General features: G+C 54.3%; 1 protein-coding gene across 1 annotated transcript in view; it reads right to left on the bottom strand.

Annotated features, from left to right (window-relative positions):
- Window positions 1–9214: 9214 nt before the first annotated feature.
- COL2A1 (collagen type II alpha 1 chain) overlaps window positions 9215–27865 on the bottom strand; it is a 31062-nt gene continuing 12411 nt past the window's right edge. Inside the window, exons 17-54 of the mRNA XM_061205204.1 lie at window positions 25759–25803; window positions 25237–25290; window positions 23702–23800; window positions 23332–23376; window positions 23141–23239; window positions 22927–22980; window positions 22468–22575; window positions 22015–22068; window positions 21836–21934; window positions 21630–21683; window positions 21084–21182; window positions 20637–20690; window positions 20195–20248; window positions 19794–19847; window positions 19540–19593; window positions 19255–19299; window positions 18996–19094; window positions 18687–18794; window positions 18319–18372; window positions 17963–18016; window positions 17499–17552; window positions 17104–17157; window positions 16704–16811; window positions 16045–16098; window positions 15560–15613; window positions 14704–14865; window positions 14353–14460; window positions 14040–14147; window positions 13766–13819; window positions 13514–13621; window positions 13246–13299; window positions 12997–13104; window positions 12666–12719; window positions 12103–12210; window positions 11445–11733; window positions 10787–10974; window positions 10238–10480; window positions 9215–9782 (exon numbers count right to left, since the gene is read on the bottom strand). Coding sequence (XP_061061187.1) covers window positions 9636–9782; window positions 10238–10480; window positions 10787–10974; window positions 11445–11733; window positions 12103–12210; window positions 12666–12719; window positions 12997–13104; window positions 13246–13299; window positions 13514–13621; window positions 13766–13819; window positions 14040–14147; window positions 14353–14460; window positions 14704–14865; window positions 15560–15613; window positions 16045–16098; window positions 16704–16811; window positions 17104–17157; window positions 17499–17552; window positions 17963–18016; window positions 18319–18372; window positions 18687–18794; window positions 18996–19094; window positions 19255–19299; window positions 19540–19593; window positions 19794–19847; window positions 20195–20248; window positions 20637–20690; window positions 21084–21182; window positions 21630–21683; window positions 21836–21934; window positions 22015–22068; window positions 22468–22575; window positions 22927–22980; window positions 23141–23239; window positions 23332–23376; window positions 23702–23800; window positions 25237–25290; window positions 25759–25803 — 3441 coding nt within the window. The 3' untranslated portion in view covers window positions 9215–9635. The remainder of the gene's footprint in view (window positions 9783–10237; window positions 10481–10786; window positions 10975–11444; window positions 11734–12102; window positions 12211–12665; window positions 12720–12996; window positions 13105–13245; window positions 13300–13513; window positions 13622–13765; window positions 13820–14039; window positions 14148–14352; window positions 14461–14703; window positions 14866–15559; window positions 15614–16044; window positions 16099–16703; window positions 16812–17103; window positions 17158–17498; window positions 17553–17962; window positions 18017–18318; window positions 18373–18686; window positions 18795–18995; window positions 19095–19254; window positions 19300–19539; window positions 19594–19793; window positions 19848–20194; window positions 20249–20636; window positions 20691–21083; window positions 21183–21629; window positions 21684–21835; window positions 21935–22014; window positions 22069–22467; window positions 22576–22926; window positions 22981–23140; window positions 23240–23331; window positions 23377–23701; window positions 23801–25236; window positions 25291–25758; window positions 25804–27865) is intronic.

Genomic DNA, 27865 nt, shown 5'->3' with positions numbered 1-27865 from the left:
TCCATTCTCTCTTTCTCTGAGTCTTTTTTTCTGTTTTGTAGATATGTTCATTTGCGTCATATTTTAGACTCCACATATAAATGATATCATATGGTATTTTTCTTTGTCTGACTTCACTTAAACTCTAGGTCCATCCATGTTGCTGCAAATAGCATTATTTCTTCTTTTTTATGGCTGAGTAATATTCCCATATATTTCATGTGAGATACACACACACACACACATATCACATCTTCTTTATCCATTCATCTGTTGATGGACATTTGGGTTGTTTCCACACCTTGGCTATTGTAAATAGTGCTGCTATGAACATAGGGGTGCATGTATCTTTTGGAATTATAGTTTTGTCTGGGTATATGCCCAGGAGTGGGATTGCTGGATCATATGGCAACTCTATTTCTAGTTTTTTGAGAAACCTCCATACTGTTTTCCATAGTGGCTGCACCAATTTACATTCCCACCAACAGTGTAAGAGGGTTCCCTTTTCTCCACACCCTCTCCAGCATTTATTATTTGTAGACTTTTTAAAGATGACCATTCTGACCAGTGTGAGGTGGTACTTCATTGTAGTTCTGATTTGCATTTCTCTAATAATTAGTGGTGATGAGCATATTTTCTTGTGTCTATTGGCCATCTGTAAGTCTTTTTTGGAGAAATGTATATTTAGGTCTTCTGCCTAATTTTTGATTGGGTTGTTTTTTTGTTGTTATTTAATTGTATGAGCTGTTTGTATATTTTGGAAATTAAGCCCTTGTCAGGTGCATCATTTGCAAATATTTTCTCACAGTCCATAGGCTGTCCTTTCATTTTGTTTCTGGTTTCCTTTGCTGTGCAAAAGCTTATAGGTTTAATTAGGTCCCATTTGTTTATTTTTGCTTTTATTTCTAGTGCCTTGGGAGACTGATCTAAAAACATTGGTACAATTTATGTCAGAGAATGTTTTGCCTATGTTCTCTTCTGGGAGTTTTATGGTGTCATGTTTAAGTCTTTAAGTCATTTTGAGTTTATTTTTCTGTGTGGTGTGAGGGTGTGTTCTAACTTCATTGATTTGCATATGGCTGTCCAACTTTCCCAACACCACTTGCTGAAGAGACTATCTTTTCACCATTGTATATTCTTGCCTTGTATATTCTTTGTTGAAGATTTACTGACCATAGGTATGTGGTTTATCTCTGGGCTCTCTATTCTGTTCCATTGATCCATATGTCTGTTTTTGTACCAATACCACACTGTTTTGATTACTGCAGCTTTGCAGTATTGTCTTAAATCTGGGAGGGTTATGCCTCCTGCTTTGTTCTTTTTCCTCAGGATTGCTTTGGCAATTCTGGATCTTTTATGGTTCCCTGTAAAATTTAGGATTATTTGTTCCTGTTTTGTGAAAAATATCATGGGTCATTTGATAAGGGATCACATTAAATCTGTAGATTGCTTTGGGTAGTGTGGCCATTTTAACAATATTCGTTTTTCCAGTCCAAGAGCATGGGATATCTTTCCATTTCTTTGAATCACCTTCAGTTTCCTTTATTAATGTTTTATAGTTTTCAGCATATAAGTCTTTCACCTCCTTGGTGAGGTTTATTCCTAAGTATTTTAATTTTTTTGATGTGATTTTAAAAGAGATTGTTTGTTTACATTCCCTTTATGATATTTCACTGTTAGTGTAAAGAAATGCAACCAATTTCTGTATCTTAATCTTGTATGCTGCTACCTTGCTGAATTCATTTATCAGTTCTAGTAGTTTTGGTGTGGAGTCTTAAGGGTTTTCTATGTATAGTATCATGCCATCTGCATATAATGGCAGTTTTACCTCTTCCCTACCAATCTGAGTACCTTTTATTTCTTGTCTGATTGCTGTGGCTAGGACTTCCAATACTATGTTGAATAAAAGTGGTGAGAGTAGGCATTCTTGTCTTGTGCCACATTTTAGCAGGAAGGCTTTCAGCTTTTCACCATTGAGTATTATATTGGCTGTGGGTTTGTCATAAATAACTTTTATTATGTTGAGATATGTTCCATCTATACCCACTTTCGTAAGGATTTTTATCATGAATGGATGTTGAATTTTATTGGATGCTTTTTCTGCATCTATTGAGATCATCATATGGTTTTTGTCTTTTCTTTTGTTGATGTGGTGTATCACATTCATTTGCGTATTTTGACCCTGTGATGATCCTTGTGACCCTGGGATGAATCTAACTTGATCATGGTGTATGACCTTTTTTATGTGTTGTTGGATTTGGTTTGCTGAGAATTTTTGCATCTATATTCATCAAAGATATTGGCCTGTAGTTTTCTTTTTTGGTAGTGTCTTTGTCTGGCTTTGGTATTAGGGTGATGGTGGCTTCATAGAATGTCTTTGGGAGTGTTCCTTTTCTTCAGTCTTTTGGAAGAGTTTGAGAAGGATCAGTATAAACTCTTCTTTGTATATTTGGTAGAATTCGCCTGTGAAGCCATATGGTCCTGGACTTTCGTTTGTAGGGAGTTTTAAAAATTACACATTCTATTTCACTTCTAGTGATCATTCTGTTCAAGTTATCTATTTCTTCTTTTTTTTAATTTATTAATGTATTTAATTTTGGCTGCGTTGGGTCTTCGTTGCTGCGCGCAAGCTTTCTCTAGTTGCAGTGAGCAGGGGCTACTCTTCATTGTGGTGCACGGGCTTCTCATTGTGGTGGATTCTCTTGTTGCAGAGCACAGGCTCTAGGCATGTGGGCTCAGTAATTGTGGCTCATGGGCTTAGTTGCTCCGCGGCATGTGGGATCTTCCCAGACCAGGGATTGAACCTGTGTCCCCTGCTTTGGCAGGCGGATTCTTAACCACTGCGCCACCAGGGAAGTCCCTCTATTTCTTCTTGCTCCAGTTTTGGTGGGCTGTATGTTTCTAGAAACTTGTCCATTTCTTCCAGGTTATCAAATTTGTTGGCATATAATTGTGCGTAGTATTCTCATGGTTTGTGGTATTTCTCTGGTATCAGCTGGGATTTCTCCTCTTTCATTTCTTATTTTTTTATTTGGGTCTTCTCTCTTTTCTTCTTGGTGTGCCTGGCCAGAGGTTTGTCAATTTTGTTTACCCTTTCAAAGAACTGGCTCTTGGTTTTATTGATTTTTTTTAATTGTTTTTTTTAATCTCTATTTTATTTATTTCCTCTCTGATCTTTATTATCTCCTTCCTCCTGCTAATTTTAGGTTTTTTTGTTCTTCTTTTTCTAATTCTTTTAGGTGGTGGGTTCAGTTGTTTGAGATTTTTCTTGTTCTTAAAGAAGGCCTGTATCACTATGAACTTCTCTCTAAGAACTGCTTTTGCTGCATTCCATAGATTTCATATGATTGTGCTTTCATTGTCATTTACCTCAAGGTATTTTTTAATTTCTTCTTTGATTTCATCGTTGACCTATTAGTTTTTTAGTAGCATGTTGTTTAGTCCATGTAATTGTTTTTTTTCTCGTTTCTTTTTCTGTGGTTGATTTCTAGTTTCATGCCATCATCGTCAGAAAAGATGCTTGAAATAATTTCTGTCCTCTTAAATTTGTTGAGGCTTGTTGAGACTTGTGCCCTAGTACGTGGCCAATCCTAGAGAGTGTTCCATGTGCACTTGAAAAGAAGGTGTATTCTGCTTTTTTGGCTGTAATATCTTGAAAATATCAATTAAGTATAACAGTTCTATTGTATCCTTTAGGATCTCTGTTGCCTTATTGATCTTCTGTCTCGAAGATCTGTTCATTGATGTGAGTGGGGTGTTAAAATCTCCTACTATCATTGTATTCTGTCAATTTCTCCCTTTATGTCTGTTAGTATTTGTTTTATGTATTTGGGTGCTCCTATATTGGGTGCATATATGTGGACAAGTGTAATATTCTCTTCTTGTGTTGATCCTTTTATCATTATATAGTGTCCTTCTTTACTTTCTTTATAGCCTTTGTTTTAAAGTCTATTTTGTCTGATATGAGTATTGCTGCCCGTGCTTTCTTGTCATTTCCGTTTGCATGAAATGTCTTTTTCCATCCCCTCACTTTCTTTTTTTTTTATTTTTATTTATTTTATTTTTGGCTGTGTTGGGTCTTCGTTGCTGCACGCAGGCTTTTCTCTGGTTGTGGCGAGCAGGGGCTACTCTTCTTTGTGGTGCACGGGCTTCTCATTGCAGTGGCTTCTCTTGTTGTGGAGCACGAGCTCTAGGCACACAGGCTTCAGTAGTTGTGGCACACAGGCTCAGTAGTTGTGGCTCGTGGGCTTTAGAGCACAGGTTCAGTAGTTGTGGTGCATGGGCTTAGTTGCTCCAGAGCATATGGGATCTTCCCGGACCAGGGCTCGAACCCGTGTCCTCTGCATTGGCAGGCGGATTCTTAACGACTGTGCCACCAGGGAGGTCCCATCCCCTCACTTTCAATCTATGTGTGTCCTTTGCCCTAAAGTGGGTCTCTTGTAGGCAGCGTATTGTAGGCTCTTGTCCTTTTTATCCAGTCTGCCACTCTGTGTCTTTTGTTTGGAGCATTTAGTCCATTGACATTTAAGGTAATTACTGATAGATATGTATTTATTGCCATTTTAAACCTTGTTTTCCTGTTGATTTTATATTTCTTCTTTGTCCCTTTCTTTTTTTGTTTTTCCTTTTGTGGTTTGATGATTTTTTTTGTAGTATGTGTTCTGTTCTTTTTGGTTTTTGTGAATCTATTGTATGTTTTTGATTTTTGGATACCCTGTTTTTGAAGTATGTTAACCCCTTCCTATATCTACTTGCTTTAGACTGGTAGTCATACAGGCTTAAACACACTCTAGGAAAAAAAAATCTACATTTTCTTACTGTCCTCCCCCACATTTTATGATTTTGATGTCCTCTTTTACATCTTCACGTTCATCCTTTTGCTGTTCATTGTCATTATCATCACTTCCACAGAAATTTTTTGTTTTGTCTTTCTTTAAATCTGTGTACTGGCTTATTTAAGTGATTTACTTTCCAAATGTGATTTTCTCTTCCCTGTAGATTCTTACTTCTTTTCTATTTAGAGAAGACCTTTCAATATTTCCTTTAGGATAGGTTTAGTATTGTTGTATTCTTTTAGTTTTTGCCTGTGTGAGAAATTCTTTATCTCTTCTTCTATTCTAAATGATAATCTTGCTGGGTAGAGTATCCTAGGTTGCAGATTTTTCCCTTTCAGGACTTTGAATATATCTTGCCACTCCTTTCTGGCCTGCAACGTTTCAGTAGAGAAATCAGCTGATAGCCTTATGGGGGTTACCTTGTAGTTAGCTCTTTGTTTTTCTCTTGCTGCCTTTAGAATCCTCTCTTTAACTTTTGCCATTTTAATTATAATATGTCTTGGTGTAGGTCTGTTTGGGTTCATCTTGTTTGGGACCCTCTGTGCTTCCTGTAACTGGATATCTGTTTCCTTATCTAGGTTTGGGAAGTTTTCAGCCATAGTTTCTTCAAATACGTTTTCAATTCCCTTTTCTCTTTCTTCTCCTTCTGGGATCCCTATTATGCATAGATTGGCATGCTTTATATTATCCCATAAGTCTCTTATATTGCTTTCATTTTTTAAAATTTGGCTTTCTGTCTGCTGTTCTGATTGGGTGCTTTCCATTATTCTGTCTTCCAGATCACTTATTTGTTCCTCTGTGTTATTCATTCTGCTGTTCATTGCCTTTAGCTCAGCTTTCCTCTTGGCGAATGAGTTCTCTAATTTTTCTTGGTTCCTTTTTTATAGTTTCTAGTTCCTTTTTACAGTAATCTGCATTTCTGTCAACAGCCCTTCTTAATTCCTTCAGTATTTTCATTATCTCCTTTTTGAACTCTGTGTCTGTTAGACTGAAGAGATCTGTTTCATTTGTTGTTCTTTCAGGGGAATTCTCCTGATTTTTTAACTGGGAGCGGTTCCTCTGCTTCTTCATTTTACTTATATTTCTGTTGCTTTATGAGTTTAGGAGAAACAATTATCTACTGTGGTCTTGGAGGGCTATTTATATGTGGGAACATCCCTGTGTAGCCTGCTTGGGTTTAATATTTTTGGTGCGAGGGCTGTTTTTAGTATGGATGCCTGTCACATCTTTCCTTAGTGTATGCTGGCCGTTATCCCCTTGATAGGAGGTGTGACTGGCATTGTGATCAGAGCCTGCACTAGACGTTGAGTGAGGCAGCCGCGCAGGGAGAGATTTCAGCCCTGCTTCCTAAGTTGCATGGCCCCTGGGCTCAGCTGTGATTTCAGCCCCTCCTCTGCAGGTGGGCAACCCGCTGGTGGCTGGGGCGTGGGAGTCCAGCCCAGGCGGGAGCCCACCCAGGCGGCGGCCCACTGAGGTGGTGGCTTGGGTGCACGCTCCCAGAGCCTGTAGAGGCTGCTATGGCAGCTCCACCCCTCCCTTTGTACACCGCTTAATGGCGCTTCACTTCTGTGGCGGGCTCGAGCTTCTTCTGCAAACACCCCCAGTTGCGGCTGTACCGCACTCCAGCCCCTTCAGGCTGTCTCCGTGCAGCCAACAGCAGTCCTCTCCCCAGGTCTGTTCTCTAAACCCCGCGTTCCAGCCCCCAGCCCCCAGCCCCCAGCCCCCAGCCCCCACCCATACCAGCAGCTGCGCATCTCAGGCTGGGGTGCACAAAGCAGTGGCACAGACCACCTGTGTACGTCTCTCTCTGTTCTGCCTGCCACAAACCAGTTGTGCTCTCCTCTGTGCCTCTGGAGCTCCCTTTCTGTCCTGGCTGATCTCGCCACCAGTGAGGGGGCTTCCCAGGGTGCAGGAACCTCGCCACTCCTTCAGCTCCTTCCCAGGGGAGCAGGTCCCATCCCGCTTCCTCTTTTTTTTTTTTTTTTTTCTTTTTTTCTTTCATCCTGCCCGGTTACGTGGAGATCCTTCTTGTCCTTTCAGGTGTTTGAGGTCTCCTGCCAGTGATGGGTAGGTATTCTGTGAGAATTTTTCCATTTGTATTTTTTGATGTATTTGTGGGAGGAGGTGAGTTCCACATCCTTCTACTCCACCATCTTGACTGGAGTGCAGGAATGTGTTTCTTGGAGATGAAGCTTCACCAGAGATCTTTCTCTGTAGCTTCTGGGTTGGCCTCTGCTGTGACCTCTTTCTTACTCTCAATGTACTTACACCATGTCACCTGGTTGAAATCTCCATTTATTCATTTACTTGTTCCAAAAAAGTATTTATTGAGCACCTGCTATATGCTAAGGATTGCATTTTCTATGCGTTTTTGTCCAGAGTCATAGGTAGATGTTTCATATGCCATCATAAGCCTTTGATACTCACTGGGTCCCATATAGGCCACAATATACTTCCACCGTCTGTTCTGCAACACTAGTTACCCCAAAGCAGGATCCCTGAGACCGCTGGGTCAACTGTCCTTCTAGGGATTCTAGCCCCAAATGTGAAACAACTATTAAAAGAATCAGCCTGGGGACTTCCCTGGTGGTCCAGTGGTTGAGACTTCGCCTTCCAATGCAAGGGGTACGGGTTTGATCCCTGGTCAGGGAGCTAAGATCCCACATGCCTCAGGGCCAAAAAACCAAAACATAAAACAGAAGCAATATTGTAACAAATTCAATAAAGACTTTAAAAATGGTCCACATTAAAAAAAAAAAAAAAAAAGAATCAGCCTGTTTGTAAAAGTTCTACATGAATCTAAGGGGTCCTAAGTATTTCTCTGGGCAAAATAATCCTTAGTCTTTGCCTTTATAAGTAAGATTCTTCATCATCTCGAGATTCATTCTGTGCATTCTGTGTTTCTTCTCTTGTTTAGAAGGGGAAACTATTTCAGAAGTTGGTCTGTGATTTACGCAGGATCCAGGGTCTTGAGCAAGTCTTCACTGGAGTCAGACTCCTGGGTTCCACGCAGTGCAAAAAGCAAAAGCCCTTTGAGGCAGGACACTTTCGTAGAGACGAGGAAGCTCAAGAAAGGAACAGTAGCCTGACTGAGGCCTACAGCTAGTAAGCCAGGTCTGTCCACTCTGTCCTGCTGGGGTCAGAATGTTATCTGAGAGGTTACTGTGCCTGGAGAGACCTTCTGCCTTTCCTGGGGCATCAGGGATCATGGGAATTAGTGGTGAGCCTCTGGCCCAGGTCGGGACAAGGGGGCAGCAATACTGTAGTGCAGCACTGTCACCCAGGGTGGTGCGTTTTGATCTGACCACAGATGCAGGGCTTTGTGTCCCGCTGCTTCTCTTCCTTTCTGGTTCATTCATCAGTTACCTATGCAGCAGTTGCTATTATTTCTAGGTTTTACTGGGTACCCGGGAAATGGGTGGGCTACGAGGGATCAGCTTTATATCCTGATGCAAATGGGACTCCTCTTACCAGGGACCGAGCTGATGCTCACGATCTATTGAGCTGCTTTAGAATAAGTAGCTCTGACACCACTGTGGGCAGTGAAGTGAGCTAGGGAGCAGGATAGGCTTTGAGCGTGGCTGACAGGTTGGAACCAAACTCCACTATTCAGCTCCATATGTGGTCTGAGGAGGTTTCCATAAGCATCCGCATACCTCTCCCCCTTGCCCCCACTAGCTCTCTTGGTATATGGAAGGGTTGTTTATTTTAAATTATGAGATAGCTCTTCTAATTGTGTTTTCTTAATTATGTTTGCATTTCACTCTTGTAGTTTGTCGGGAACTAGCCCCCTCTAGTGGAAAAGGTGACCACTTCCTCATTTTTGCCCCACATACACAAGTCTTTGGAAGGCAAGAAGGGACACTCCGTGTGTTGAGAAGACATCCATGGAAGCTTTAGGTGCCAGCCCAGGAAGTGAGGAACGGGGCCCAGGAAAAAGGAATAAGGGGTGGGGCGAGTGTTCAGCACTAACACTTCTCCTTGAACTGAAGTCTGAGGGAAAGATACAGATAAAAAGATTGTCTGACTGTGTGCACTTATCGTGGGCCTCTGTGGATTCCCTCCCCTCCCCTCCCCCCTGCACCGTGCACCCCTCCTCCCTCGGGGCGTCTCTGGTCTCTCCCGAGTGGCACGATGCAGGCCCCACCTCCCCGTCGGAGTTCAGAGCGCATCTCTTCTCTTGCACTAATCCGCCTGGAGGTGTGTCTGGGCTTATGCTCAGGAACAAGGCCACCCCCTCTCGTGTGCCTCCCTTCCCAAACCTTGGTCTCTGTTCCTAGTTCACCCCTGGGTTCCACTTGGTGCCAAAGTTTACGAAAGAGGATTCTGTCCTGCCCGCAGACTCCAGGACTAATGGAAAATAACAAAGCACAAGCCAGTATGTACTTTCCAATAATTTTTTTGTTTTTAATATCAATTGACATTTTAAAAAATACAGAGGTGTTTGACACAGAATAGCACCATTGTGTAGGACACACACAGTTCCTGCGCCCAGCACCTGAAGGGGGGGTTCTCTTGCCTGGGCTGGGGGGCAGTCACTCAGGGGGCGTTTGACTCTCACCAGTTAGTTTCCTGCCTCTGCCTTGACCCAAAGGTCTTACAGGAAGACAATAAATAAATAGAACACCGAGATTTTATTTTGCAGTCTGCCCAGTTCAGGTCTCTTAGAGAAAGGAGAAAAGTCCAAACTGTGAGAGGGTGGGATGAATGGACATCAGGTCAGGTCAGCCATTCAGTGCAGAGTCCTAGAGTGACTGGGATTGGAAAGTACTTGGGTCCTTTGGGTTTGCAATGGATTGTGTTGTTTCTGGGTTCGGGTTTTTACAAGAAGCAGACAGGCCCTATGTCCACACCGAATTCCTGCTCGGGCCCTCCTATGTCCATGGGTGCAATGTCAATGATGGGGAGGCGTGAGGTCTTCTGCGACCGGTACTCGATCATAGTCTTGCCCCACTTACCGGTGTGTTTCTAGGGGAGAAAGAGAGGAGAGTCGGTGGCTGCCTTACAAGCCGGTGCCAGCTGCCCTGGACCCCAAAACTGAACACAAAGCACAGAACACACGCGGGGGGCCTAGACCTCTTTTGGATTGACCTCCACCTCGACTCCAGTCCTCAGCAGCAGGGCCTCCTCCCCCTGCCCTTCTCCTCCCCACTCTCCACAGTGACCCGGCCTGCGAGGGCAGAGGCCCACGCACGTTGCACGAGTGTTCCTCCAAGCCACTGGACCCGCTGAGCCAAGAGAGGGGAGGAGACGGAACAACACGCTCCACTGCCTCACCTGTCGCTCTGCGTGTCATCCCCACGTAGCCCCTCACGCTCGTGCCCCTTAGGACTACGATGCCTGCTGTGGACCAGCCCTCTGCCTGCTCCAGCCCGGGGCCCCGGGAAGCTCATCTCTCTGGCGGCCCAGCCGGCCTGACTCACCGTGCAGCCATCCTTCAGAACAGTATACGTGAACCTGCTGTTGCCCTCAGCCCGGATCTCCACGTCGTTGGAGCCCTGGAGGAGCAGGGCCTTCTTGAGGTTGCCCGCGGCTTCGTCCAGGTAGGCGATGCTGTTCTTGCAGTGGTAGGTGACGTTCTGGGAGCCCTCGGTGGACAGCAGGCGCAGGAAGGTCATCTGGACGTTGGCGGTGTTGGGAGCCAGGTTGTCATCTCCATAGCTGAACTGGGAGGGCAGAGAGCAGTGGCGTGAGGCCCGGGGCCGGGGGCCTCCGACCAGGGTTCGGAGGAGCTGAAGGGGGCTGGGGGTGGGGGGTGGGGTCACTGGGAAGACATTTTTGCTTCCAGGGAGCGGAGCAAGCCTCCAAGGACTCTCCCTCCACCTCGAAATGGGAAAAAATCCTACTCCACTTTCCTTCCCCTTAACTCTGTGAGCCAGGCGCTATGTGAGCGAGGCGCTCAAAACTGCCAGGGAGAAAGCGGAGAAGGCTTCTGAGGCGCCGTCCCTGGCCTAGAGCGAGCGGGGACTCACGTGGAAGCCACCGTTGATGGTTTCTCCGAACCAGATGTGTTTCTTGTCCTTGCTCTTGCTGCTCCACCAGTTCTTCTTGGGAACGCTGGCCGGGCTGGGGTAGACGCAGGTCTCGCCAGTGTCCATGTTGCAGAAAACCTTCATGGCGTCCAGGGTGCAGCCCTGGTTCGGGTCGATCCAGTAATCTCCTGCAACGGAGAGGCAACACCCCATCAGGGCTCAGACAGGCAATGCACACGCTCCTGAAAGGGCCAGGCCTGCCTGGGGTGACAGAAAGGCCTACGGGGACACCAGGGGGTGAGGAGCAGGGTGTGAGGGCCACATGCGGCCAAAGGGAGGGGAGAGGGAGGGATCTGGGCGAGGAGACCCAGATGGGAATGTCCAGGGCTAAACAGGGGTGCAGGCAAAGGGACAGGAGCAGGGCCTGCCCAGTGGATGGAACTCTACCCTGAAGTCACTTCCACCATGTAGCCATGGCAGGATGGAACCAGGGCTGCAATTTCTCTGCTGTGAAATGGGGGAGCCACCAGTGCCAGAACCTTCCAGGCCTGACTCTGCCCGGCACTAAGAGATGCCTGCTCCCTCCTTTGGAAGGGGGCCATGCCCAGCGGGCTGACTTCCTATTCTCCGGGGCGGGGATCCTGCCCTCCAGGCTCACCGCTCTTCCACTCAGGGTGGCAGAGTTTCAGGTCCCGGCAGGTGCGAGCGGGGTTCTTGCGGGATCCCTCAGGGCTGCGGATGCTCTCGATCTGGTTGTTGAGGGACTTGAGTGTGGCATCCACCTCGGCGTCGTGCTGTCTCAGGTTGCCGGCTGCCTCATCGGCCCGCATGTACTGCAGGGGGTCGGGGCCCTTCTCTCTCTGGCCTAGGCCAGCAAAGGCGGACATGTCAATGCCAGGGCCAGGGGGACCTGGAGGGCCAGGGGGTCCAGGATTTCCAGGAGGACCCTGCAGCAGGAAACAGAGAAATCAGTCAGGAATTACAGGGAGATGCCCCTCCTGTGTCCATCCCCACCTGCTAGAATGTACTAGGATGTCTTCTTCCCAGTCCCGTGAGGTTGGGTGTGTGCATGTGTGTGTGTATGTGTGTGTGTGTGTGCAGCAGGCCAAGACCAAGAAAACCATAGAATGCTCCCTGTTTTTTCATTAGCCCCTCTCTTCTATGTCTCATGGACTCTTTGAACTTCCAGGGAGCTCCCAGGATAAAGGATGCTGTCACATTAGCTGCAGGCTGATGCCCCGAAAGAAGCCCTTAGCATCAGAGAGCTCAAGCCTCCCGGTGCTGGGAACACCCCAGACAGCAGGAAGGACACTCACAGCAGGGCCAGTTTCGCCTGAACGTCCACGGGGTCCAGGAGGTCCAATGGGGCCGGGGATTCCATTAGCGCCATCTTTGCCAGAGGGACCGACGGGACCAGGAGGACCCTGCAGGCCGGGAGAGAGAAAGGCCATGAGAAGAGAGCCATCGACACAGGGAAGGTCCGGGAGAAGCCGGGGCTGGTGAGGTGGCCGTCCTGGGGGCACTAATAGCTGCTCTCTTCCCAAGTTTTCCCATTTCTCAGTCACAGAACCCCACGCTGGTCTCCGTGGGGCCAAGAACCAGCAGGATGGCTTCACGGCTTTCCTACTCCCTACAGTCCTCTTTGTAAAATCCTGTTCCCAGGGAGTCTGTCTGACAGCCGAGAGCTGCTCTCGTGTTCATCCTATGATCTCAGGTGCTTCTCTGGCCACAGTCTCACCAAGCCAGTCCCACCTCTGCTGCTGAGTGAGGCCCCTGAGCCCGAGGCTTCCCCAGAAGCAGCCACATTTCCCTCCTCACCAAACACCTGACCAGCACCCTGGTCCCACCCCGGAGGAAGGGTTCTCTCCGTCTCACTTACTCTGGGGCCAGAAGGACCGGCAGGACCAGAAGTACCTTGGTCTCCAGCAGGACCCTGTGCAGCAGGAAGAGGCAAAGGTCAGAGGTCAGCACAGACAGGGCCCCATCTTCCATGTCAGGAGGCCTTCTTGAATATGTGTATATACTGGGAGTTGGGGGAGCACATACATGTCCCGCCCCTGTGCCCCTTCCATGTGCTCCTCCCTCCAACCCTGAGGAGGTCCTGGACATTTCTCAGGATGATCCCAAGTCGCCTTAGCAGCATGGGAAACTCAAGTGGGCTCTGTGACGTGGGACGCCTTGGGGAGCCAAGCGCAGCCAGCAGCACTCACGGGGGGGCCGGGCAGACCCTGCAGACCAGTGAAGCCACGGTGTCCCTTCAGTCCCCTCTCGCCAGCCTCTCCCGTTTCTCCTTTGTCACCTCGAGGGCCTTGAGGACCCTGGGAACAAGACACAGAGACACAGGTTTGGTCAGCTCAGGCCAGCCTCTGCCAGCCTCACCCGAGCCAAGGAGCCCCAGGTCCCTGCTGCCCCCTGAACCTGCCTGTCGGGGACCCAGCACCGGATGCTCAGATACTCACTGGTATTCCCCGGGCTCCAGCTGGTCCTGAGGGTCCCATGGGGCCTTGTGCACCCTGTGGGGAGAGTGGGGGCAGCGTCAGAGCACAGTCAGGACAGGGACGGCCCTCTTCTGCGTCTGCCCCGGGCTGGGCACGGAGGCTACTGCTCCACAGCCCACCCCAGGGACGCGTCCAGGGCCTGGCGTGGGGGAGGGCGGGTGGTAGAAAGCTCCCTACCCATGCAGCCACCCTCCTCCACCGTGGCTTTTACTGACTCGAAGATACTCACAGCTTCTCCTCGGTCTCCCTGCTTGCCGATTGGGCCGGCGGGGCCAGGAGAGCCAGGGGGCCCTGGGGCTCCGGGGCCACCCACGGGACCGGTCTCACCACGATCGCCCTGTCAGGAGAGAGGTCTCAGGCTCAGAGAGGAACGTTCCAGAAGAGGCAAGGAGAGACGTGATTCTGACCCCAACCCTGCCAGGCCAATGGAATGTCCTCCCCGCCCCACCACACTCACCTTGAGTGAGACCCCAATACTCACCTTGACTCCAGCTGCACCGTCTCTGCCAGGGGGGCCGTCAGCACCAGGGCTTCCCTGCGCAAAGGGAAACGGATGCCATCAGAGCTGCCTGCCATCCCCGCCTCTGCTTCCCGTCCTCCCTCAGGAGCCCAGCTCTTAGTCTCCGTGCCCTCTCTCTCCCATCACCACCCTCGCATCACATCTGGGCACTTGGGCTCGGCCCGTCTGTCACCCCCTTCTCCAGGGCTCCCCTCTCCCTAGAACGGGCTACCCCACAGTGGATCCCACTGCACACCTCGCGTCCAGGTTCACCCGCAGGACCAGTCAGGCCGGGAGGACCCACAGGGCCAGGGGGGCCTCGGTCTCCAGATGCTCCAGGAGCTCCCTGCTTGCCAGGCTCACCCTGGGGGACGGCAACGAGGAGGATGAGTGCGCGCTCCGAGGCCCCTCTGAGCCCTCCTGGGGAGGCGCTGACCGGGGGTCAGTTCAGATGGTACGGAGCGGTGGCAGCCTCGGGGTGGCCAGGCCACCGAGAACACCAGGTGAAGAGCCTCCACCTGAGCCAGGCTGGGTCCAGCCCGCCCGGAGGAAGGGGCATCCCCACTCACCGATGGGCCGGGCAGGCCGGGGAATCCTCGCTCACCACGCTGCCCAGGCAGACCAACGATGCCCCTCTGACCAGCCAGACCCTGGGGACCTGGAGGACCGTCGGGACCCTGAGGGAGGAGAGGAGGGAGGTGAGAACTTGAGAAGTGACACGGAGCCGCCCCCCGCCCATCCGTGAGGTGGCTGGCTGCCCACTGCAGGGGTTACGGCACTTCTCTCTGCGGCGCCCACCCCTCCCCGGCAGCCCCACAGTCCTGCCCCCCGCCACTCTGGGCTCTGTGAGCCCACGTGCCCTTCACACTCCTGCTCCGGGGACCTTGGCCCTGGGCTCCCCAGCCTGGGGTGGGACTTACAGAAGGACCATCATCTCCAGGCTCTCCCTTCTCGCCAGGGGGTCCGGAAGGACCTTGGAGGCCAGGGTCACCAGCTCGGCCAGGGGGGCCGCTGTCTCCTCGAGCACCTTTGGGACCATCTTTTCCAGAAGGACCAGGGGGGCCGGGGGGTCCAGGGTTGCCCTAGAAGGAGCAAATGCGGGAAGTGAGAACTCATCTCACCCTTCGCTATCCTTCCAGGCTGCCAAAGCCACGGTGACCCTCTGGGGGCTTCCTCCACCCTAAGGGCAGCTTGACCCCCACCCCGAGCTACATCTTCCATCTTCTCTCCCCCGTGAGCTCTGGCTTCAAGCCAGCCTGGCTTCTCCAGCCTCTGCACACTTTCCTTTCTCTGATCTACCTGGACTCCCTCCTGCCTCCTTCCCTGTGGCCTCAGTCCCACCACCGGTCCTCAGGGAACAGCTCCAGCCTTGCTCCTGGCCCCTAAGCCTCTGCGCCCGCTCCCTCTGCACTTGGTGGTGTTGGTGAGCTGGGGGACTTCTCATCACCTCTCCTCCCACTCCTGCGAACTCCCCAAGAGCAAGATGCAGACATTCTTACAAAGCACAGTGTGCTCAAGAAGTGTGTGTCCACGATGAAAGCAACTGTACCAGCCCTGCCCTGTCCACGGAGCCAGAAGCCCGTGGCCAGCAAGAGGGCACACCGCCCTGCTCCCAGCTGTCTACAAGGAGAACAGGTCCCTGTGGTCAGTTAACTACTGTTCCCAGGAGTGGGGATGGGCACACAGACGTGTGGGGGACTGGGCCAGACTCTTCGACCCCTGCCTGTGCCTCCCATGCCTGGAGTTAGGGAGGAAACAGCCGGGGGCAGCACTTACATTGGAACCTGGGGGTCCGACACGGCCTGCAGCTCCGGGGAATCCGGTGGCCCCCTATGTGACGAGAAGAGGACCCTGAGTACCTCAGACCCTCAGGAGGCCCAAGAATCAAATTTGGGGGCGGGGATCTCATAGGCTGGTGTGGCAAGGGGCGAGGGGCGCACGGCAGCAAGGGGAGAGCTAGAGAGGGAGAAAGGGCCCCCAGGTCTGGCCGCTGCCTCATGCAGCTGCAGCTTCTCAGCCTCCAGCCCCTGCAGGGGGAGGACGCGGCTGGGGCAGTCAGCGCTGTAGGGGCGCCCTCTCTCCCACCTGGCTGTGGGAGGGGCTCTGTGTGGGAGGGGCTCGGGCTGAGAGGGAAGGAGGCAGGGTGGGGTCTCTGGGGCCAGGCCTCCTTCCTGAAGCCGGGGGTGGGTGCGAGAGAAGCCACTGCCCCTACAGTGCCCTCCACCCGGCCCAGTGACAGTGGGAATGGGGGCCTCGCTCACCGGGGGGCCTTGAGCACCTCGGGCTCCTTTAGGACCAGTCACACCAGTAGGACCCTGAGGAGGAAGGAGGAAGACAGTGAGGCCCGGTCGCCCCGGGGCAGGGCTGTGGGCTTCTGGGCGTGAGTTCCTTCTGAGCCCCGACCGTGGACTCCTGAGAGCTAGGTTCTCAAAGACGCAGCTTTGTCAGCACTAAAATCCCAGCCTGGAGAGGCTGTCACAGGTGGGCCTGCCACCCTGACCCATAGGAGACTCGTGTTCTAGGAGACCTCGGGGAGGGCAGGCCCATCAGGTGTCCTCAGAGCCAGTCCAAGGTCTCCCAGGAGACTGGCCGCTCTGCCCCAGGCCGTCTGTGCTCAGGGAGACCCAGCGGCTGGTACCCTGTGTCCGGCCCCCAGCCACACACCCACACCCACACCCACGGCACTGAAAGCCAGCTTAGCTCCTTGAACCTTTACCCCTGAGCACAAATTCCTCCTCCCTGCAGCCTCCCCCTCCTGTGGCTGCAGCAGCGGGCTCTGGAGTCTGCTGGGTGGAGGGGCCCTAAACACGGGCATCCCCAGGCCTCCTAGCCACCGCTGCCTGCCCAGGCCCCTCTCCCGGCACCCAGCACCGCCTACCCTGTGGGATCGGTTGCCGGGGGGGAGCTCAGCGTTACCCACCTGAGGCCCGGGAGCTCCAGAGGGGCCCTGAGGACCCGGGGCACCAGCGTCACCTTTCTGGCCAGCCTCTCCTTGCTCGCCTTTGGCACCGGGCTGGCCGTCAGCACCCTGTCCCGGGAAGGAGGAGGAAGCCAGTGAGTGCGGGCAAACACTCGAGGTTCCTCCAAAGGGGCCAGAGACTGTGTGAGTGTGTGCGTCCACCCTGGGCCTGGACACCGAGTCTCAGGTAGGACTGTTACATCGGTGTGGAGATGAGGACGGAGAGGAGCCATTTCCCTCTTCTTTAAATCCTGTCCCTCCCTCCCCACCCCCCGCAGGCAGGAAGGTGTCCTTGGGGAATGACGCGAGATGGCCAGAGTGGAGGGCATGGGAGGGAGGGAGGGCGGACAGAGATACTCACAGGAGGACCGGCAAATCCAGCGGGTCCGGGGGGTCCAGTCTCTCCACGTTCACCCTGTGAGAGAAGAGGGCCGGGAGGGGTAAGGCTCAGCTGCGGCCTGCTCTGTTCCCTCCTGTGGGCCCAGAGCCCGCTCTGGCCCAGCCTAGCCTACTGCACAGTAACCCCCAGAGAGAAGGGGGTTGGGAGGCTCCGTCCTAAATAAAGGGACCCAGGTCAGAAAGCCTCTCGCGGTCAGAGGATCTGGGGACCCGAAGGCCCTCCACCCTGATCACATCATGGGGGGGACGTGCCTTCTCCCTTCCTTTCTCATCTCTCCTCCCACCCCCAGGCACAGAGGGCAGGGTGGGAGCCGTGCCCGGGGGCCTGCAGGGCCAGGCTCAGGGGCAGATACTCACCGGGGCGCCGCGAGCACCAGCAGTTCCTGCAGGACCAGGAGGTCCAACTTCTCCCTAAAGTGGGCCGGGGTCGGGGGGGGGACAAAAACCAAGGATGAGGGATGTGGGGTGAGAGGGGGGCCCTTCCAGAGCAAAGTGCATCCAGAGAGCCCTGACGGGGGACGGGGGCTCTGGTCTCCCCTCCGACCCGCGGCATGTTCTCCCCTTGTTGCTTTGGCCATACCCGCACCTACTCGGGGCCTTTGCTGAAGACACCCATACCCCCATCCAACTGCTTCCCTCGGTGGTGCACACAGCCATGACTTTGCCTCTAAGAAGAGCCCCCACCCTCCACTCCTTGCAGCTGCTGCAGGGCAGGAGACCGACAGGTGTCGAGGGGAAGAGAGAGCAGTCTTTGGCAGGAGATGAGAAGGAGATTTGATGGGGGAGGCAAGGCAGAGCGAGGAAAGGGATCCACGACTCACCTTCTCACCGTTGGCACCGGCCGGGCCAGGGGGGCCAATGGGGCCAGTCAGACCCTGGGGGGGAGAAGGCGGAGTGAGGGGCAGGGAGAGGCAGCCAGGGACGCGGAGCCCAACAGGGAGCCTGGAGACGCCACACCCAGCGGACCTTGGTGTACCCTCCCATGGCCCCCAGAGCTCCCTCTCACCCTGGGGCCCCCACTTTTGTCAGGGAAGTCCCTGTAGTTGCCCAGCCCACAAAACTGAGATAGGAGCAGAGACCACGCTCACACGCCGCTCCTCTGTCCCCTGAGTGCATGAGGTCCCCTGCATCCATCCCCATCCCAACCCCAGGGAGCCTGCAACCAGCATCCACTTACTCGTCCACCGTCCTTCCCGGGGGCTCCCTCGGGGCCTTTCTCACCAACATCACCCTGTGGGATAGAGAAAAACGGGCCACCTCAGGGAGGCATTCCAAGATCCCCTTTGCCAGCTCAGTGCCCCCCTGAATGGGGCTCCAGGCAGAGCTCAAAGCCTGGCCAAGAGGGATTTGCTTCAGTCTCAGGGTGGGTGACGAGGAGTAACAGAAGTGAGACGGAGGGAAGTGTCAGGGCAGGATGTCACTCAAGGTCAAACAGAGAGCCTGGGAGGGGTCTCCAAGTTCCTCAAGAGGGTAACGGGGACTCTCACCCCCAGATGCCGTGGGGAAGCCCAGCTGTGGTGGAAGCGCGCTCAGCCTGGTACTCACCCTGTCTCCCTTGGGCCCAGCGATGCCAGCTGCTCCTCTCTCACCGGGCATCCCCTGCAGACCTGGAGGGCCCTGAGCCCCAGTGGGGCCAGCTGGGCCAGCTGCGCCCTGCGGTGGGAGAGGAATCTGTGGAGGGCAGCACTTCCCCTGGGCCCCCCAGGCCCCAAGCCCCCTTTCCTTCCCTTCTTCCTCTGCCCAGACCCCTTTCTGTCTCATCCTCCATCCCTCCCTCCTTCCATCTTCATCCCCCCTGAGCCCCCTCCCCTTCCAGCCCAGAGGACCCCCGCCAGCAGGACCCGCCTCACTCACTTTGGGACCATCAGTGCCAGGAGTGCCAGGGAGGCCGCGGGGCCCCTGGAGGCCCTGGGACCCGGGAGAGCCACGTTCCCCTGGGAAACCTCGTTCACCCTGTGGCAGAGACACCAAGGAGCAGTCAGGCAAGAGAGATGGGGTGGAGGCCCAAAGAGAGAGGAGACCCAGGACGGCTGGGCTGGGACGGGCGGGCAGAACCACATGGGAAAGAGCAGGCCCAAGGAGGCCGCGCGGAAACAGCGGACGGGACACTCACCCTGGGACCCACGAGGCCGGGAGCTCCAGCTTCGCCAGGAACGCCCTGAAGAACAAAGAAGGATGTGTGCGAGAGCAGAGGCTTTTCTGTCCCAGATCCTTGGCCGAGCCGCCCTCCCGCTGGGGGCTGAGCTCAGACTGTCCTCTGTGGAGAGCTGGGCAGCAGGTCCTGGACACTCCCTGGCCTCATGGGGCTCCTCGTGCGCCCTCCTGCCCTTGCCTCCTGGGCATGAGGATAGATCTGCCCACCTAAACAGGCTACAGGTTCAAAGAGCCCCAAACTCACCTGGTCACCTGGTTTTCCACCTTCACCTGGGGGACCGGGCGGGCCAGGAAGTCCCTAGAAGCCAAAGTGACTTAGTTAGGAAAGGAGTGCGTTTGCTGCGGCGCCCTGCAGGGAGGCCAGCACAGTGCGAGAGCAGGTGTAGGGGAGGGGGTTCAGGGAAGACTCGTCCCCGGGTCCCCCTCGAGGGGGCGCTGCTGCTGCCCCAGAGCCCTGCGTGTGGACGGAGCCTGAACAGGACTGATCCAGCCACCTACCTGGAACCCAGATGGCCCAGGAGCACCCTGCTCGCCTCGTTCCCCGGCAGGTCCCTGCGGAGGAAGACAAAGACGAGCTGAGCCAGCCTCCAGAGACTCTGGGAGCCTCAGCTAGGCCTAGAGGGGCCTGGGGCCGGCCCGCAGGAGGGCAGGCGACACCTTGCACCTTGCCTCACTGCCCAAGAAAGGTGTGCGTGCCTCGCTGCCCTCCCACCAGCAACCCGCACCCCTGACAACCCCGATGGGGTCCAGACTGCCTCCTGGGAAGCCCTGCCTCAGCTCAGGCTGGGTCAGGTGTCCTGGATCAGCCCAGATCCACACCTGTCAGCTCCATTACTCCCCACCTCTACCCACAAAGCTCCTGCCCACGGGCCACCTGGAGAGGCTGGGCAGGTACTTACAGCGGGTCCAGGGGGGCCTGCAGCTCCTGTCTCACCATCTTTGCCAGGGAGACCCTAGAGGGGAGAGAAAAGGGTGATGTAATGATACACTCTTCTTCAATTCTACAGACCCCAAGACTAGGCAGGTGTACTATGTGGCCCAGAGTTTCTAGATAATCCCCCACCTGAACTCCATTTCCACACTTTCCCTTCCTGTCCTTCCCTGGCCCCCTTCTTTCCCTCAGTCCTTCTCAGCATGGTAGCCTCCTCCATCTCTCTGGGCTGCTGTCAGCAACCAGAAGTCTCCCCGTGCGGACTCCCAGAGCAGGGCCCAGAGCAGCATGGGCTCAGCCACAGGAATCCACACTGCCAACTAGGGGTCCCAGAAGCATGCCATAGGGATGCTCTCTCCTTGTGGGGGTCCAGCAAACGCTAAGGCATGGGCAGTGGGGAGGGTACTTACTCTCAGACCAGGAGCACCAGGCAGTCCTTTCTCACCAGCTTTGCCAGGCTCACCCTGGAAGAAAAAGTGCAGGGCCATAAGGTGGAGGGCTTTGGTGGGAGCGGGGGTATGGCCAGCTTGGGAGATTGGGGCTTGGGGTCACTGCCTCGTGGACAGCAAAGGCCAAAGCCAAGTATCAGCACCTCTCTTATGCTCAGAGGTGTGAACTGATAGCGCTGCCCCATGGATCAACGTCATGGCTGAGATGTCCCAAGGGCTCTAAAGAGCCCTGGGTTTCCCCTGATCACATTCACTCCTACTGGGCATGGGGTCCAAGCTGCCCAGGGCACTCATGGATCCTGCTCATCATGGCCCTTGGGTTAACTCTATTCAGGGCCAGCCCTTTCCCCAGGGGCAGGGAGGTAGTGGCACCATATGGAAGGAAAGGAAGGGCAGGTGATTACTTACATTGGCACCTTTGGGGCCAGGGAAACCCATGACACCAGGCTGCCCACGAGTCCCCTGAGGACCTGGAGGTCCAGGGCGACCATCTTCACCAGGGGCTCCCTGAAAGAGAGGACACCATTCTCAGAACATGGACGCTCGACCACATTTGTCCATCCAGTATCTACTAAGTGCCTACTACGTAGCAGGCTCAGGGCTGGGCACTGGCCAGACATACAGCACGTGGGATTGACCAAGTTCGCAAACAGCAGCCCACATCACACACAGGCCCCATCAGCGACAAGGCACTCCTTCGCTTATAAGTTTTGTCCCTGAAAGTGCACATCATGCTTTGTCTTCCGCCAACAGAAGGCCCAAATGCACAAGGCAGTGGCATTTTCAGAACTCAGCCACTGCACAGGCCACACCTGGCCGTAGTATCTACCATCTGTCCCCCACCCCAATTCTCAAAATTCACGGGCTGCCCCTACCCAACTCCTATCTCTTTTCCTATCTGCCTCCCCAAGGATTTCCCCAACCCCTCCCAGCGACCCCAGATGATGGACTTACAGAAGGACCAACTTTGCCTTGAGGACCAGCATCACCAGGGCGACCAGTGAGACCCTTTGTTTAGGAGAGAGAAGAGGATGGGTGTCAGGGCAAACCCCAGGACCTCCCAAACCTGGCAGCACAGGGGTGGAGGGACCAGGTGGGGCAGGGCATGAAGAGTCTGCTCAAAGTCGGAAGCCGAGGACAAAAGCAGCTCTGCTACTTACTCGGGCTCCAGGGAGGCCGGGTTCTCCAGGACGGCCAGGGTCACCATTGGCTCCCTTGGGACCAGCAAGGCCACTGGGCCCTCGCTCTCCAGGGGCTCCCTACACAAGAGGAGGCAGGGGGTCAGCAGAAAGCCATTTGACCAGTGATGTGGGACCCCAGCCCCCGTGCCCCAACTCACCTTGGGACCTGCCAGACCATCCTGACCTGGGAACCCACGGTTGCCAGGAGGACCCTAGGAAGAAGTGGAGAGGAGAGGCTGTGAGTTAGAGTGGCCCCTGACCCAACCGTGGCTGCAGAGAGCCTCACCAGACCCCAGGGGGTCCATCCCACGAACCCGCCAACCATAATTTCTGTGGCGCAGTAGCTACGGTCTGCAAGATTCTGAGAGATTAACTTCTTGGGCCTGTCCCCACCTTTCTGGGAAGGAGCTCCAACTATTTCATGCCATCCCGGGGTGGGGGGGAGAGACACAAAGAAGGAGAAGGTTCCCTATCCCCATGGTGGTGGGTGGAGAAAAGAGAAGTAGGACGTCTAGGAGGCCACAGACTCGGCAAAGACCCAGAGCCACAGGGACCGGACTTGCATCTCCAGGTCACACCCCAATGAGCGTGGGGACTCCTGGGCCACTTACTCTTTCTCCAGGGGGCCCAGCGGGCCCAGCACCTCCAGGCTCTCCACGGGACCCTCTTTTGCCTTCTTCACCAGCAGGACCAGGGGCTCCTTGGGGACCAGCAGGGCCCTGAGAACCAGCACAAAAGAGAAACAGGGTGAGTCTTCGCCAGGCCTTGGGGCGAGCACCGGCCTGGTGTGTGGAGGAAGTGGCTGTGACGATCGTTTCAGGGCTGGGGGACCTGGGGAAGTGAGGCCACAAAGGATCAGCTGGGGGAGAGCAGAAGTGCCCCAGGGGGAAGAGAGAGAGTATACAGTTCCAACTGGTCAAGCTGGTCAGGCCAGCGATGGGAGCTGAAGCTGCAACAGCTTCTCAGCCTTGTCATATCTCGTCTCCGACACGGCCTGAGACGACCCGGATTAGGGGACAGAGCTCCTGCAGAGGTGGGCAGTGGGCCAGGGGTGGTGGCCAGATACTCACCGGTTCTCCCTTGGGGCCTTGTTCGCCTTTGAAGCCAGCAATACCAGGCTCACCCTTAACAAAGGAGAAAGGTTCTCACACTCGGTCCTCTCCACGGCCCTGTCCCTACCTCCGAAACCCTTAAAGGCGCCCCACCAAAGGACATGGTGTGAGCACAGGAAGGAGGGATGGCGGGTTTGACCCTGGGGCACTTGGGGTTCATCCTGGATCTTACCGTTTGACCTTTCGGGCCCAGAGGACCAGTTGCACCTTGAGGGCCGGGTGGACCACGGGGCCCAGGGAAGCCAGGAGCACCAGCAATGCCAGGGGCACCCTATCAGCATGAGCAGAGAGAGAGGCATCAGGAGAGGGGGCAAGGAGGGACTGACCCCACCGGGAGGAGCCAAGTCCAAGGGCAGCACTCACAGCAGATCCTTTAGCTCCAGGAATTCCATCAGATCCAGGGTTACCCTGAAAAAGGAGACTGTCGTTATAAAATAAGCAGCGAAGAATAAACCCCAGCCATCTCCTAGCCCTCCAGGCCCCAGGTCCAGGGGCTGCAGCAGCAGCTGTCCATTCCAGGCATGGCCCTGTTGGACATTTCAGGGGGAGGATGGGCGATGGAGGGAGACATGTCTCTAGAGATGGGTGGGAGTGGGGGGGGGTGGTGGCAGGCATTCAGCCAGAATAAAGGTTTCATGATTGAGACGCCACTTCCCTCATAGCTAAGCACAGAGTCAAGTGTGCCAAGGCCTCAGACCCCAGACCCTTCAGGCAAAAGAGAAGCTACACTTACAGAAGCACCAGCTGGCCCGGGGGACCCAGGAGTACCAGCTTCACCGCGAGGACCTTGGGCACCTTCAGGACCTCGAGCACCGGTGGGGCCAGCTTCACCCTGGGAAGAGATAGGGAGGGATGGAGTGAGGGCAAGTCAGGGGGACAGAGACCTCGTGGGCCAGCAACAGTTCAGGGCAAGCTGTACACACGCACCAAAGAGCTGAGTCCTGCTCCTGAGCACCTGGGTTCCCACACAGGCTGCCTGGCTGAGCTCGCTGCCCTGATGACTTCCTACCCCACCCACTGTACTCTCCATCTGCCCCCTATACGGTGACCACCAGGAGCAAGCACACAGTTTCATGCTACAGCCTGGGCATCGTGCTCATCCCGTCAGCACCGTTCAGAAAAGCCCAAGCTGGGGGACCCTGCCGGCCCAGTGTCATGGGGATGATGGACAGATGGCTGAGATGGGCAGGCACCTCTACCTCCCCTTCCCTACCTATTTTCTCTTTTATTCAGGCTCTCAAACAGCTCAGCTCGGGGCACCACTTGGCTTGTATCTGGCTGATGTGTGACCCAGGCTCTGAGCCAAGCCTGTTTGAAGGGAGCCAGAAAGCCAGGGCAGAAGCAAGCTGGGTCCAGCACCCCAACACTACTTTTCCCAAAATGGCCTCTGCTTTTACTTTCATTTTTTCCTGAAAGTTACAACTGGCTGCGATCTAGGCTCTCTGGACAGCAGAGTCCCTGGGGAGGACGGATGACCTGGAGGGAGGGCAGAGCCTCCTCAGGTTTCTTCTCAGAACATTCTTGCTTTACTTCTGTAATTATTATTTTCTAAAGGTCAGGCCCCCTCACCTTCCGCTGTCCCTCTTCACAATGGGTCTCCTTCACCCGGCTCCTGGGGCCTCAGACACTGTCTGGTTGCCGTGGAAACCCCCAGGAGGGAAAAAGCAACCTGATGCCAGTGACCGCATGGAGGCTCCTTATTCATCTCCTGGCGGGCACCAGGAGAGAATTCCCAGGGACACACGCGCATTGGAATCCCTCCTGGGCCACAGGGGCCTTTCCCTGAACTGGCTGGCCTCCCACTGGCCTCTGTTAATCCTTGGAAGAACTCTATTAACACGGCTTGGGAGAGCCAAGGCCCCCAGATGAAGCAGCGGCGAGAGGGAAGCGTGGAACCATCTCTGAGCCCACTTCCCTCCAACTCTCTTCCGGGTCTAAGTCGGCTGAGCTTTGCCTTCTTCCCTTTGGTTCCTGGTCTTCTGCTCCCTCCCAGGTCTCAGGTGTCTCCCCACCTTTTTCTGCCTTGCCCCACTCTGAAGCTGTAACTGTATCTCCAGCTTTTTATCATTCCATCTTACTTTCCCTTCCAGCTGGTGACTCTGCCAAGTGCCTGGCTTTTTCCTCGTTTCCGTGGAGAGCGGAGGTGGGGTGGGGCTGGGGGACACGCCTCCGAAGGGAAGGGGGCGGGGAAGGGGGGGTCATCCAGGGGGCAGTCAGCAAGGGCTACGGGGAAAGCGGGGTTCCTGACACAACGGGCAGGACACGCACCTTGGCACCAGGAGCACCGGGGAAGCCAGGACCGCCAGCAGGACCCACAGGACCCTGGAGGAAGCAAGTGGATGGAGAGGTGAATGCTGATTCGGGGCAGACTCTCTCCAGCCTCCAGAGTGAGACCCCCTCAACGCCTCACATGCCGTCCCACCTTTGTACCGATATTGCCCTACATCCATTGTGGCCAAAAGTCCCTGGGTGAAAACTGTCCCCACTGCCAGTGTCCCCAAGCCTGGCTTCACAAGGCAAAGCAGGTTTCTGACTAAATACATGGTGAGAAGCAGGTGATTCTTTCACCTCCCTCTCTATCCCTCCTCAAGAAAACTACCGAAAGGGTGGCTGAGAAAAATGACCCGCTGCTTCAAAGCTTGTTCAACATGCTCTTGCAGTAATGAAAAATTATTTCTCCTCCTTTCCAGTAGAAGCCAGAGCATGGCCTGGGTACTGAGTAAACACTGCAACTTCATTGGGCTGCCGACTGGAACGCAGGTAGACCTGCCGGGGCTGAAGCGAACTTACCGGAGGCCCTGCGGGGCCGGGTTGGCCATCGTTGCCCCGAGCACCCTGCGAGCGAAAAGGAAGCAGCCACCGTCAGAGGCGCACACACGTCCAATCCCTCCCTGCCTCAGCCCACCCCCGTGGTACCCCAGGGCTGAGTAGGAAGCTGGCAGGTCCTCCAAGGCGGCTGGGAGAACCGGGAGGGCAGTGGGCTTGTTCTCAGTTTAACAAAGCCTGGGTAATTTTCCAGCTATTTCATCATTTCTTAAACTTCCGTTTAGACCCCAAGTATCCCTAACTTCAAGGCCGAGTTATCATTTAAAGATTCGGTGAACTGGGCCAAAGGAGAACGAAACAGCTAAGCATCGACCCTGACTCAGTGCTTCCTGCCTGGCACAGCAGGAAGCCCTCTCAGGACTCGGGTAACCTCCCTGGTTAAGGCTTGGTTAACTCCAGGATCTACGCCCCACCATCCTCCAACCCATAAAACCACCTGCTTCTATGGAAAACAGAGAAGCTGCAGGACAACTGCCAGCAGCCCAGGAAGAAGCTCTGTGATAGGGACAGGGCACCGGGCACAGCCCGGGAACCACATCTGCCCCAAGACTTCCTTCACAGAAAGGCAAGGCTGCCGGTGTTTCCTCTACAGGCCTTGCCCTTTGAGGGTTTTCTCCTGGGTTTGTGGTGAGCACCCCTAGTGCCTCTCTCAAGGCCCCTCAAGGCCCAGGGAGCCGTTAGGATGCTTTAGGGGGAGCTCCTGTTTTAAAGAAGACTCAAATCTTCCTCCTGGCTATGGTCCATTTCTCCTGAGACTCTCCCCGTTGGCATTAAACAGGGAAGCAAGAGAAGACTTAACAGAAGAAAATGTCACAGGGAACATAAAGCCTCAGCACTGGCCAGAGCCCCTTCTGGACTAGCCTGGCCGCTTCAAGAAGCACCCACCCTCCAGGGGTCAGCCAGAGGAGAGGCCTGGGCTGGCCGTGAGTGAGGGGGCGCTGCAGTGCTGCCCGCGAGGCTAGAGCTGAGCGGGCATCCAGGGTTCCTCCTGCAGCAAGGCTGGGGAGTGGGCACCGTCTGGCCCAAGGTGGGGGCCCTGTGACCACAGCAGGCAGAGGCCAACCCAGCCCAGTCCCTGGCCAGGCCTTGAACCCCGGCCTGCGCTTGGAACTACGTGACGTTGTCAATCTTCTATGCCTAATCCTGTGCACACCCTGCCAGCCTGACTACCACGGGGACAGGAGTCAGCGAGAAGGAGCGAGAAGCAGGGTCTACTGTGCCCGGGAAGGAGGGAAAACAGGGATGCAGCTCATCTGTGCCCCTCACTGAGTGGGGCCACCATGGGCCCCACAGGCCAGGTCTTGACAACCTGCCGAAATCGCAGTGTTTCTCGGCAGGTCCAGCGCTCTCTAATCCCCTCACACAAAGCGACCCGGGGACAAGCCACTTCAACAGCTCTGGCTGACAAATGGGGGTCGAGGCTCCTTGGTATTTCACTGACCTGCTTTTGAGGGAAATTTCTGCCAAAACAGATACATTATCTGGAAAGCAGTAAAACCGAGTGAAGCTGATTTACTTTGGCCGGTCCTGCAAGGACCCGTGAGGAGGGGCCTCAGAGCTTGGGTGGCTGGGTGTGAAATCAACAAGAGAGCATAATCTTTCTTAAACACAGCTTTCATCGCATCACTCGCCTGACCAGGCGCCCACAAGGGCTCTCGATTGCTAAGGGATCAGAGCTAAACACCTGCACCCTCCACCATGGCAAATCCCCGTACTCTTAACTTCCCCCATTAACAAGAGGCCACCAGAGTCTGACGCTGCAAAGCATAGTTTGTCTTAAGTTATTTAACCGTTCGGTGCCTCGGTTTCTTCTCCTCTAAAATAGGGAGGACAACAGAATCTACCTCACAGGATATGAGGGAAGATTGGATGAGACTAAGCATCTCAGGTATTAAACAGAGGGAGTGCCCGTGAAGTGGTGGCCACTGGTATTTCATAGTGTCACCAGCAGTGCACCAATGTCAAGTATGTGAGCTGACCCTGGACTGTTAATACTTTTCTAGGGCAGCATCTGAGCAACCAGAAAGAACAAAAAGGAGCACAGTACTCTAGCCAGTTAAAGTCTGTCCAT

The sequence above is a fragment of the Eubalaena glacialis genome, chromosome 11 (genome assembly GCF_028564815.1).
Source record: "Eubalaena glacialis isolate mEubGla1 chromosome 11, mEubGla1.1.hap2.+ XY, whole genome shotgun sequence".
Lineage (NCBI taxonomy): Eukaryota > Metazoa > Chordata > Mammalia > Artiodactyla > Balaenidae > Eubalaena > Eubalaena glacialis.
Note: the sequence above shows the minus strand (reverse complement) of the source record. Positions and strands in the feature narration are given on the sequence as shown.